A 13346-nucleotide genomic window follows, 5' to 3' on the forward strand; every position below is an offset into this window, starting at 1 on the left:
GTGGTAAAACTAACTAACTAACAAGGACCATATGCCAGGGGGGCGTTGCTTCACTCACTCGCTGCCTCTACCCAACAGTTCCCCGAGTAAGCCTCCACACATCTACCCTTTCCACTCAAAGCCCCTTCTGGCAGGATTGAGCAACTTGCCCCAGCTGTGAGTTACATGGGCACCCCATAGGTCTCCTCCTCTCATGGTTGTCTTGTACAGAAACAACCCTATGAGTAGCATCAATGTATGGGAAGCATAACACATGCCCACACAGATGGAGTTGGCATTCACAGAGTAAGCTGTTCATAGGCCTTGGTTCAGTTTTACAGAGTAGTCACTGGCTCAACACGGTCATTCCAGCAATACCACATAGTCCAGCAAAGGCACTTGGTACCAAAGGCATTAACCCATAAAGGCCGACGATACCCCCCGCGTCTACCCCCTCACAGCCGCATTAATCGTCTTAAAATCAACTCTTGCAGAATGACCTGGAAGCAATTTTAGCTGTTAGTATACATATAAATACATCAGCATGTGAAATATTTTTGCTTAGCTCACCCTGGTTGCTTCAGAATAATTGCCGGTAGTTAGAGATTGTGTTGGCGCGTGCAAACCTCGATCCGAGCTGGGCTGGACTGCTGAGGTGCCAGACTCAGTCCGTTGCAATTTTAGCTGTTAGTATACATATAAATACATCAGCATGTGAAATATTTTTACTTAGCTCACCCTGGTTGCTTCAGAATAATCGCCGGTAGTTGGAGATTGTGGTGGCGTGTGCAACCGTCCGAGCTGGGCTGGACTGCTGAGGTGTCAGACTCAGTCCGTTGTGTGCCCAGGACCTTTTCCCGGTCTATTATGGGCCTGTTTGTTTGTTTTTGGACCCTCTGTGATAGTAGGGCAGTCACAGTGTGAATTTTTTCAGGCGTAGGAGGACTGGCCGCCTGCCTTGGACCCCCACACGGCTGGCCCACGTGCATCATCTCCTGACATCATTGCAGCCGTTTTGGTACCCCTTGGACATTTAGGGCCACGTGCAGAAGCAGCAGCCGTTGCTACAGCTGCCGTAGCACTTATTGTTGGCGTGGCAGAGGTGGTGGTCACTTTACCGGGGTTGGTCTATGGGACAGAGGTAGGGTGCGTGGGGGAGGTGGTGATGGTCTGGAGTGACAGTGTAGACATAAGCCTCCTCCTCAAGCCAAATTAGCAGCGTTACCAATGTTAGAGCAGTTATGATACACGCATAAAGTAGCTGTCCCATAAGGGATCTATCGGCCTGCGGTGACGCAGTCCCATATGGGCCCTATCGGCCGGGACGGGTTAACAATCTTCTCTAAGTCACTATTCAGTGTACATGTCTCACAATCATACTGTAAGACTGGGAGCACAAGTGACTTAAGATTTGAATCTCTGTCTGTCTGCATAGATATCGACAACGTCATATACGCGTGTTGAGTTATCAAAACACTATGGGTCGGGCCAATCTGTCGAGTGAGTTCCTAGCAAGACCTACTACCATTGTTTTGCACTACACTCCCAAGGAATGTGAAACTTTAGTTGATGTTGATGTCCTTACCACATGCATAACAACTGAACCGTGTGATCTATTAAACCTCCAAATGACTGGACATTAATTCTGGCCCAAGAGATCTAGTCTCAGTGGCTTTGCCTCTTCATGCGGCACTTCGAGAGCCAACACCACGACCTCCAATGATTCCTGCAAGAAGTACAGCATCATCAGCAAACACAAGGTCATTGGCCTTGATGTCACCAACAGATGCTTTGCAATGACTTTGATCAACAACTCTGCCTAATAACCAGTCTGGGAAAGTCTTGAAATGTGATGAGGGAAAGACACATCCCTCCCTCACTCCTGAATTAGCAGGGAAGAGGCTGGAAATGCATCCCCCCGTACTTCACAGCACTCTCAGTCCCAGAGTAAAGGTCATTAATCAGGTAAAGTTGGGGGCATATTCTACTGCTGAGTGGCCTCAGTGCTTATCTCAGTCACATTGGCACTTGACTCTTTGGTTGATCTCATTAACCTGGGACATAGGGCCAGTTTGAAATCAGGGTTACCACAATTTACTTTCCCTATGTTTCCCCAGATACCCATTAATCAACCATCCCAAAAGAGAAGATGAATAGCTGGAAGAATGGCATGCTGACTACCTAGGCCAGGATACGAACCCTGGTTCACGGATTTGTGGTATGGCATGCAAACCCCAGCACCAAGGCATGTCCAAAAATGAGAGAGAGAGAGAGAGAGAGAGAGAGAGAGAGAGAGAGAGAGAGAGAGAGAGAGAGAGAGAGAGAGAGAGAGAGAGAGAGAGAGAGAGAGAGAGAGAGAGAGAGAGAGAGAGAGAGAGAGAGAGAGAGAGAGAGAGAGAGAGAGAGAGAGAGAGAGAGAGAGAGAGAGAGAGAGAGAGAGAGAGAGAGAGAGAGAGAGAGAGAGAGAGAGAGAGAGAGAGAGAGAGAGAGAGAGAGAGAGAGAGAGAGAGAGAGAGAGAGAGAGAGAGAGAGAGAGAGAGAGAGAGAGAGAGAGAGAGAGAGAGAGAGAGAGAGAGAGAGAGAGAGAGAGAGAGAGAGAGAGAGAGAGAGAGAGAGAGAGAGAGAGAGAGAGAGAGAGAGAGAGAGAGAGAGAGAGAGAGAGAGAGAGAGAGAGAGAGAGAGAGAGAGAGAGAGAGAGAGAGAGAGAGAGAGAGAGAGAGAGAGAGAGAGAGAGAGAGAGAGAGAGAGAGAGAGAGAGAGAGAGAGAGAGAGAGAGAGAGAGAGAGAGAGAGAGAGAGAGAGAGAGAGAGAGAGAGAGAGAGAGAGAGAGAGAGAGAGAGAGAGAGAGAGAGAGAGAGAGAGAGAGAGAGAGAGAGAGAGAGAGAGAGAGGTAAATTTCAAGAGTTGGTAACCTCCTCCAATCAGTCAGTTCTATATTAGCTGTCAAGATATATGAGACATAAGAAAATGCTTAAGTCGATGGAGAAAAATACATCACATTAAATTTCATCATTTTCATATCTGAAACTATACTCAACATAACTGAACGAACTGTATTGCACATCAATTTTTTTTTTCAACGTTTCTGCCTATGGTGCTGGTAGGCTTCTTGGTGGGGCCTGATGATTGGGCCCAAGTTGTTATGGTGCAGGCAAATGTTTATAGAGGTGCCATCTTGCTCGGCTCCAGCTGCCCCCTTGGAGCCCATCTTTGATCCTTTCTTTACAAAGAGAATCCAGAATCTGGATTGATAGGTGGTCTTCAGGACAGCACGTGGCTAATCTTCGGCCACTCAGCAGACTGATAAATCCAAATCTAGAAAGGGAAAGGGAACCAACAGGGCTGCAACAATTACTGTGGCATTACATTGCTCAGTTTGCCGAGCAAAGTGCTCACTCATCTGCTGCTGATGCAAATTCAATCTCATCTGGTAAAGTTTCAGAGACCTGAGCATCCAGCTTCATGCCTGGATCCGGTCAACAACTGACCGGATCCTAGAACTTCATGCCCTTGTAGAACGCTGATGTGAGTTTCAACAGGGGCTACTCACAGCCTATGTTGATCTCAAGCTATGTTGACTCACTGCAAGGTGAGGTACTCTGGAACATTCTGCAGATATGTGTAATTCCTGCAAGGATGAATGACATAATGACTGTCCTTTACTCTGGGATTGAGAGTGATGTGAAATGTGGGGGAGGCATTTCCAGTTTCTTCCCTGTTAATTCAGGAGTGAGGCAAGGGGTGCATCCTTGCTTCATCACTTTTTAACACTTGCATGTACTGGGTATTAGTTGTGGATCAAAATTGTTGTGGAGCATCTGTTGGCAACATCAAGGTCAATGACCTTGTTTTTGTTGAGATGCTGTACTTCTCACAGAGTTGCTGGAGGTTGTGGTGTTGGCTTTCGAAGTGCTGCATGAGGAAGCAAAGCATCTGGGACTGAAGTCTCCTGGGCCAAAACCAAAGTCCAGTCATTTGGAGGCTTACTGGATGACACAGTCATTCGACGGATTGGCCTGGCCCATGGTGAGTATATGTGTATTGATATCTATGCAGGTGGACAAAGACTCAAATCTTTAAAGTTACTTGTGCTGCAAGTCTTACTGAGTGGCTGTGAGACATGGGCATTGAATAGTGACTTGGGGAGGCGTGTTGATGCCTTTGATATCGTGTGACTTCGCATGTCAAACCAGTGACCATGAAACTGGAATTGAGAGTTGTTGCCAATTTAGTCTGTGAATGCCAACTCAGGCTACAGCAGAACCTCAGTTATCTGTCATTCAAAACAATGGCATGAAGCTGGGGCCAGATTTTTTTTTTTTTTTTTTTTTTTTTGTGCTGCCTGTAGCACCAGTAGGCTTTCTTGAGGGGCCTTATGGACGGTCCCAGCCCGTTAGTGGCACAGGCTAATTTTATTTATAGTGGCTGCCGTGATGTATGACATGCTGGGACCATGCTGCCCCCCGGTGCTTTTCTTGACTGAAGTTGCTGAAGTTAGGGTTGATTGAAGATCTGCTGTGGTGGACTGTTTGGTCCCCCCTGGTCCTCCCCCCCTACTGCGCATGCGCCTTACCGTGTTTAAATGCGCTACTTGGCCCACTCCAAAATAGATTCACCTCCGGAAGAATCGGTCCAGTCAAGCTCACCAGTACCTTACAAGTATCAGTATAAGCAACATGATTGTGTATGAACCTATTGGTGCTCTTAAACTTCATCTCTTAAGCTTGTCTCTTATACATTTTATAGTTTTGAGGATGCTTTCATTTTTCTTAAATTGGTTTAAGAAAATTGAAAGCATCCACAAAACTATAAAATGTATAAGAGACAAGCTTAAGAGGCGAGGTTTAACCCTTTCATTGTGAGTGGTGAGGGAGGCGACGATCCCCCCAGGCGCACTCTGGCAGCGCGATGGGGGGGGGTCGTCGTCTCTTTTAAGCTCTGTATCTGAAAAACTATTCATCATTGGAAAGAGGAGGCCCAGATCTATAAGATTCAGTTATGTATGCCTCTCCTGTGAATGTACAGGCATGTTCAAGGATGTTGCCTGTGAACACTTATGTCTGTGCGTGCGCAACAGCCAGCCATATTGAGGCAACTGAGTAGATCTTGATGGGGTGCTGGCAGGGTAGTATTGCTGACTGCAAAATTTACAACTACACTCGGCCCTCGATTTAACGGACCCCGATTTAACGGATTTCAGATTTAACGGACCACAAAATCTCAACGGACGAGTACCCAGCAATGTTTATTCTGTCCGTTGCTGGGTAGATTTGTCATGTGTGACATCAGCTTTAGAAACGTCAAAACCGTAAAATAACAATAAACATATATAAAATCCTATTAAAATAAATTTTAAAATAATAGTATGTATACTAGTACGTATATTATAAAATCATAAAAAAAGAAAAATTGTTCCGAGCTTGAAAGGTTGGAAAGTTTCGTTTAGTCGGCGCAACATCTGAGGTCATATGCCGGAGAGAGACAGAAGGGGAAGGAATTATAGGAGAAGGGAACAGATCCCAGGAGACAGGACACAACCCCTGATTAATACCTGGTACCCATTCACTGCTGGGTGGACAGGGACGTAGGGTATCGGAAAAGCTGCCCAAATTTTTCAACTCTGCCCGGGAATTGAACCCGGGCTCTCTCGGGTGTGAGCCGAGTGTGCTAATCACTGCACCATGAAGCCCCCTCCAAGCTTGAAGGGAGGCAGGTATAGAGGCTGACGTAATATGTGTTAACATGGTGCTATCTACCGCTCCTCGACCCACACTGCGGGGCAGATTCAGAAAGCACTTACATCGATGTAACACCGAGATACATCCCTCCGCACTTCCATCGGGATTCAGAAAACAGAAAAAGGATGTAGCCGAGGATGTAACTCGGGTGTAAGTTACGCCAGCCTCAGAGGAGTGTAACTTGCATCCTTTCTACATTTTTTAATGAAATGCTTTATATATAATGTTTCCCAATAAGCAAATAAGAGTTTATGAGTCAATAAAGCAAAATCCTTCCTTAAATGCAATATGCTACAGCAGGGATGGAATATATGCTGTAGAGCTCACTATAGCTGTCAGCCGTCAGGTCTGCCAACGGCTGAAGAAGAGGAAGACTGGTGTTCTTCTTTTGACCTGTACTGCTTTGAATCTCTTCTTAGGTCCTTCTTGGTTATTTAGACTCAAATACTTAACTCTACACACTTAGATACCTCACTCTGCTCTGAGCTCTGTTTTTTCTGTACACTTTGCCTACACGGTGTCTTGCTTTTCTGTTTTATAATTACCTTTTACTTTAGCCTACTTTGTGTTTCTGCTTTTCCCTTTTCTATCCTTTTGTTTGTTTTCTACTATTACACTTGTTCTTTTCATTTATCTTTTACTGCTGTAGTCTTTTCTCCTTGGAGGAATAATACACCGTATTCTTCCTCCAACGGGCCAGAGTGGTAGATTGCACCATGTTTACGTGCCACCCACGCCTCAGTCCAGCGGCTGAGTCCGCGCTTGTCTCGAGGAACGTACTACATTGTCCGTTGCTGCTTTGATTCTGGTGTTTGTTTTATGCCAAGATGCCTCCCAAACAAGAAAAACGTAAACATGTGACTCTAACAGTGATGCAGAAACTTGATTTGATAAAGAAATTAGAACGTGGGTTGAGTGTAGCAAGCGTGTGTGATGAGTATGGTGTTAAGAAACAGTTTCCGATATTCATGAGTAAACTGAAGCTGCAGCAGTATACCGCGAGTTATTGCGTCCTCAAGTAAAAGTGGAAAAGTAGCCCCAGGAAAACACATGAAAAGTGGTAGAGATTTTTTTTTTTTTTTTTTTTTTTGTATACCGGTATGTATCGCAAGTAAGTATTTTCAAGCAATGGCCCACCCTTCCCCCCTTTTAATCCGTTAAATCAAGGGCCGAGTGTATTTGTTAAAAAAATCAGTCAGGTGATAGGCGAAGCTATGCAAAAATGCCACTACAGAACCCCCCCGCCGTTCACGGCCTCACTGTTCACAGATTCGCTTATACGTGGGTAGGGTATTTGTGACCCCTCCTGCCGAACGCGGATGAAAACTCGCGTATATGCGGTCTGTAGCGCCCAGCTCTAACGCCAGTAATGTAAACAAAGAAACCGTCCTTGGGGCTGGATGTACGGGACTGTCTCTTTCTAAAGGAAACTTACTTATTTTTGCCTTCTAAACATCAAAATTCGATTTAAGTGTCATATTCATGCATGGAAGACCGCATTGCTATTCGCACTCTTTGACCGTGGGTCTGATGTTTGGCTGACAGGATCATGGTGGTTAAGAACCACACTTATCCTACGTGCACTGTAGTGAAAACTCATTAATCTGGGACACAGAAAACATAATTTATAAAATTGGAATAACTTCACATCTCTTTCCCTCCCCAACAGAACATTACAGTGTTAAAGTAAGCGAAATAATCCTTAAGTATGATACACATACATGCTTTTCGGGTCTTTCAAGCTCGGCAACGCTGTCCCCGCACTAATAATGATGTTCAGTTAAAGTTAGTGTTAAAACCGTTTTAATAAGGGATGTTTTATGCAATAGTTATGGGTCAGGAAACGGAATATACTATGTGCTAAGTACGATGATCTGGCAACACTGGTGTACCTGGAGCAAAACAAACAACTTCTTTGTTTTGCTCCGCTGCAGCCGCCATCTTGTTTGAAACAAGATGGCGGCTGCGGCAAAGACGGTGAGGCCACGAACCTTTACACACTCTGGCTTTCCGGGCGGGTCAGGGCATTAAATAACACAACTAACCATCACATCAGACAATTGAGATCACCAGGAGAGTGGCAATAGTAGCTTAAACACAAGATATATAGGGAAAAACAGAGCCTACATTACCCCTTGCCTGGACGTGAGCGTCACAGTCCATATTTAATTTGTGATTTATTTGTATGTAAAGCTATATAACAATGCTTAGAAATCCATTTTTTTTAATTCAATCGAGATGGTAGAACAAAACCCTATTTTCCCTATTTGATTACAGTCCCGTCAATTGTGGATTTGCGGATCACGGGAATCTCGAGGAACCAAATACCCGTGAACGGCGGGGGTTTCTGTGTATTGAACAACAACATCTGCCAGTTACTCGTCCGTAGACTTTCCGTGCCAGGCGGATATGATTTTGCACCAAATTTAGTGGAAAACCCACGGACCTGGCCCTGCTGGGGGGTGAGAAGAGGCTCAGAAATATTGTTGGAACACGCTCATACGAGGGAAATTTAAGTGCAATTGGAGGTCGCAGCAAGCGTCTAGCACCACCAGCAAATGTCGCTACCGCTCGCTGCAAGCGTTTAGCAATTTAAGGGTTAAGAGCACCAATAGGTGCACACACAATCATGTTGCTTATTATACTGATACTGGTAAGGTAATGGTGAGCTTGAGTGGACTGATTCTTTCGGAGGTGAATCTATTTTGGAGTGGGCTGAGTAGTGCATGTAAACACGGGAAGGTACATGCACAGTAGGGGGGGGGGACCAGGGGGAACTGATCAGTCTGCCACACCGGACAGCATGTGGGTATCTTCCGCCACTTGGCGATGTCTTAAAAAATCAGCGTGTTTCAGTGGGGGCTCGAACCTAGTCCGCGCTAGGTCCTCGGGCTCACCACGCCCACACGCTGATCACTTGGTCACCGCCTCCCCAGAGTTCCACTTAATCTTGACCCTTTCAATATAGTGACGTACACGTTGGCATCACAGTATGGAAAGGGTTAAGAGGAAATGGAAGAGGATTAATCCTCTTCTAAACCTCTTAAACCTCTTCCATTTCCTCTTAAGAGGTTTAGAAGAGGATTAAGAGGAAATGAAAGAGGATTAAGAGTTTTAAAAGAGGATTAACCCTTTCACACGGTGACGCGGACGTCGGTGTCACCATACTGAAAGGGTTAAGTTTCTCTTAAAGTTGAACATTTCAGTAACTGAATGTGGAGTAATGGTACTTTATAAATGTTAAATGATATGTCTAATGTCAAGAAATATGGGCATTGTAAGGTAGCATTTATAATTATAAAGGTTACGTTTATCATCGGCACAAGGCGATAGTCTTTTCTTGTTTGTAGATAAGAGCACGTGTTCCTCAGCCATAGACCCGTGTATTGTGCTTCAGTATTGACACCTGCCTTTCACCGTTATTACTGGACCATTGGACCTGTTATTCGGTAGCGTAGGATGTATTTACTTTATTAGCAATTCTATAGGAGTTCTTTTCTATTGGAGGCAGTGGCTGAGTGGTCAGCAAGCCTGTCCCTCGTTTTGCTGTGTCCTGGATGATGTGGGTTTGAATCTGCTGCTACCAGCCACGCACAGATGGTGCCACCATAAACACACGCCTGCGCCATGATGCCAAGAAAGCCTACCGGTGCTATAGGCCTGGACATAAAAAAAATATATATATATATAAATAAATAAATAAAAAGCAAAAATAAAAATAAAAAGGTTTTGGCAATTCTATAGGAGTAAGTCTCAAAACAACGGCAAAACGGTTTATCCGGCACGAGCTTCCCCCCATGGCTGCCAGATAAATGAGGTTCTGCTGTATATGGTAATATGGCACACTTCCCAGATGCTAATCCTGCTCTTTTTTTTTTTTTTTTTTTTTTTCGAGACAATCCTGAGTGGAGGAAACCAAGATGGCGCCCATGTTACTCATGGCTGGGGCAAGTTGACTGACCCTGCTGGGAGGGACTTTGAATGGAAAGTGTAGGACCTTGCCTGAGGGGGGGGGTCGTTGGGAGTGTAGGCGGTGGGTGAGAGAAACGACATGCCCCAGGGGTTATGCTCTCACTTAATGTAAGTTAAAATTGAGGAGCACAATTTTGCACATCAGAATGTCTCATATCTCACACTAGTACATCGAGGTATTATACAGTATCGTCTCAAATGAAGAAAAGATACTACAGAAGCCTCCTGCCGTTCACGGCCTCACCGTTCATGGATTCGCTTATACATGGGTAGGGTATTTGCGACACTCCCCGCTGAACACGGATAAAAACCTGCGTATACGCGGTCTGTAGCGCACAGCTCGGTACAGACAAGTCAGATGGGGTAATAAAAAACACGTGAAATAAAGAAAAAACCTTTTTCTATGCAGTGTATTGGGACAAACCATCCACATATTATTGGGGTAGAGCAGAAAAGTTATTCAGAGTAGAGATGTATCGGACACCCGCATCTGCATCCAGGAACTTGACAGGCAACATTTACCACCTCCACCAGCTGCTGTTGCACCTCCTGTGGCTTGGCAGGGGCAACAGGCATACTGGTGCGGAGATGAGGCAAGATGAATAATTAGCAGCGACCAACCACTTTCAAAGATCTCTCTCTCTCTCTCTCTCTCTCTCTCGTTAGTTTCTTTATACACCAAATATATATCCCGAATGACTATAGTCATTATTGGTGAGGAAGAATGGGAGAGGAGATTAGAAGAGGATGGAGGGATAACTACAGTGTTAGGTCTGTACGGCGATAGAAAGGAATCCGATCAAATGGTGAAAAGTATGAAAAATTTCCTTGTGAAAAGTTGGGAAACAAGACAGAATAATTGTTGAAATTTATCAAACAGGAAGTGACAGAAGAAAGAAGTGAACAACCTAAAAGCAATACAAAGCGGAACAGGTTACAAGAAGAAGAGAAGACAGTTTGTTTACCACGTGCGAGTGAAGGCGGCAGTGCTCTACAGTGGAGTTTATACAGCCTTTTTTAGTTTATCATGGCCTCCAAGCATTCCTCCACGTCTTCTTCAGGCATGAAGAAGCCACGATGTGTGATTTATGTGTATGTAAAACTATATAACAATGTTTAGAAATGCCTTAGATATTCCTTCTTTTTTTATTCGATCGAGATGGTAGAACGAAACCCTATTTTCCCTATTTGATTATAGTCCCGTCAATCGCGGATTCATGAATCACGGGAATCTCGCGGAACCAAATACCCGTGAATGGCGAGGAGCTTTTGTATTCACACACTCAATGAAAAAGAGAACATGGGAAAAAGCAGAAAATGTTTTTAAAAGACAATTTTTGATATAACAAAAAACATACTAAAAAGTAGTTTGAAGGAGAGATGTGCATGACAGGTTGTGGGAAAAAATAAAAATAAAAAAAAAATAAAAAAAAAAATAAAAAATAATCAATAGCAACTCTTTGTGGCTTTGGACAGAGTCTACAGGCAAAATATACCAATCGTTAAAATATACTGTACCTTGGGGTTCATTGTTTAAATCAGATCAGAAGTTTGTTGGGAAACTTTTCCACCAGTATTTATAGCAATTAATTTTTCAGTGTACCTGGCTCAGATCAAATTGACAAGGTAGTGGAAATGGTGATACAGCTCAGACTTTAGGAAATAAAGATTATAGCAAACTAATTTAAACTAACAGATTTTGAAAGCATGCGATGGCAGAAGAGTTTTGTCCTTATCATGACATGAGTGGCAAACTTGCTAACTTTTCTTGGCTCATAGATCTTGAGAATATTTTATGATGATATTGATGATGATAATGATGGCAATGATCTACCAAACACACACAACTGCATATCTTAGTTATAGTGAGAGATATTGAGACCCTGGGGACTAATATTTTTTTATACGACCCTTCCATCCACAGGGTATTTTTGGGAGCTTCCCAGCCCTTTCTTGATTGTTCGTTTTTAATGAAAAACAATACAAGCCTTGATATCCAATAAGGTCTCCTCCCCTTCTACTGAGGACAATAGGAATATTTTTACTTTATGAAGTCTCAAATTCCCCAGTTGGGTTATGTCATTTATCAATACCTACCTGACTGCCTCCTGCAGCTTTCTGTGCAGCTGTGTATAAAGGTTGACATTGTAGGTAGTCTGCACATAGTGAATGGCCATGCGGAGAGCCTCAACACGAAGCTGAGGACAGCGGTCAGCGATAAAGATGAGGCGCTGCAGCTTGGCCAGACCTGTGTAGCAGTTGGCATACGTCTCCAGGTCCTGTCAGAAGGAATGGTAAAGAGAAAACGTTGGCATGATACAAATTAACCATAAGCACAACAGTAAAAATAAATAAATGGAATAGCCAATGTAGAGTTGTGAAAAAATTAATTCCATGACAATGATGCATTTTTTTTTCCTGAGGTCTTACTAACTTCACTCAGAAAAAAAAGACCAATGAAATTTACCTCATTATTTATTACTAAAAATGATTAAAGTTTTAAGAATTCTAAGTCATGTGCAAAATTGCCAACACAACAGAAACATAATCAACCCAGACAGCGCCATCTTTGGCATAGCTAGGGGTCATGCCAGGGTGCACTTTTTTTTTTCCCCCTAAAAATGTAAAAAAAATTACAAATTATTTGATATATATAATATTTATATGCGAGGAATGGAACCCTAGATTGTTCGTTGTCTTATTTTTCTCCGTCTCAGAGCAAACGATGTCATACCAGGCAAGGGAAACTTTAATTTTTTTTAGAGCCTATACCTTTATAACACTTCTCACTACCCTAAAGCGTGAGTAATGTATAAGTACTTCTTTACATCACAAAAACCTAAAAAAATAAACAGGAATTGTAAGTACAAGAAAATGATTGGATGTGCATCAGGCAACACCATTCGCTTCAAGGCCATCTGTACTACAACTGTAGTTCACAAAGTTCAACAAAACACTATGAAGCTTTCGATGATAAGTTTTCATTTCCGATTACTCTGAACCATAATTTATGATTCCACATACCTTACTGATTATAGAATCATGGAGTAATTACCTAGAAGAAAGTAACTTACCTTCTTGTATAATGATTTTTGTTGGAATGCGGACAAATGTACAGAAAGGCCCTTTAACATCCATTTAAAAATACGAAGACTTGTCAAATTATTCCTCTTTACTGTCAATGAACAATGTTACATACACAAACAAAAATAAAAGGCGTATAAGCCCTCAAAAGAGCTTGTGTATATATATGTACTAAACACTTCCCTAACAGGTACGTATATGTACGTACTAAACACTGTACGGGTTTAAGACAATCAACTACATAGAGTGGATTCACTTAAATTAGATCCCCAAGAGTGCCATGATTCCAGGCCTGGTAGGTGAGCAGGGTGCTGACTGACTGAAGCTTACTGAAAGGAGGCAGGCACAGTCTTACCTTTCCATCACCAAACAAATAGGCTAAGAAAATATTTACGTTTCTTTACTTAGCTCATTTGTTACACAGAAGCTCCTTGGGAGTTGGGAGGGCTGAGAGGGGGTCACACCTTCCTAACCACACTTACCCCCAAGTCTCTAAGTCAGGGCTCAGGTCAAGACAGGGTGGGTTAATTACTGTTGCTACACTATTAACCTCCCCTCAGTTCTGGTGAGGGA

At 43.4% G+C, this 13346-nt stretch overlaps 1 protein-coding gene across 1 annotated transcript in view; it reads right to left on the bottom strand.

The window, feature by feature from the left end:
* LOC126992141 (COP9 signalosome complex subunit 1-like) overlaps positions 1-13346 on the bottom strand; it is a 79224-nt gene that overhangs the window by 42631 nt on the left and 23247 nt on the right. The window contains exon 3 of the mRNA XM_050850798.1: positions 11787-11968. Within this exon, the coding sequence (XP_050706755.1) occupies positions 11787-11968 (182 nt within the window). The remainder of the gene's footprint in view (positions 1-11786; positions 11969-13346) is intronic.

This window comes from Eriocheir sinensis, unplaced genomic scaffold (genome assembly GCF_024679095.1).
Source record: "Eriocheir sinensis breed Jianghai 21 unplaced genomic scaffold, ASM2467909v1 Scaffold407, whole genome shotgun sequence".
NCBI classification, from domain to species: domain Eukaryota; kingdom Metazoa; phylum Arthropoda; class Malacostraca; order Decapoda; family Varunidae; genus Eriocheir; species Eriocheir sinensis.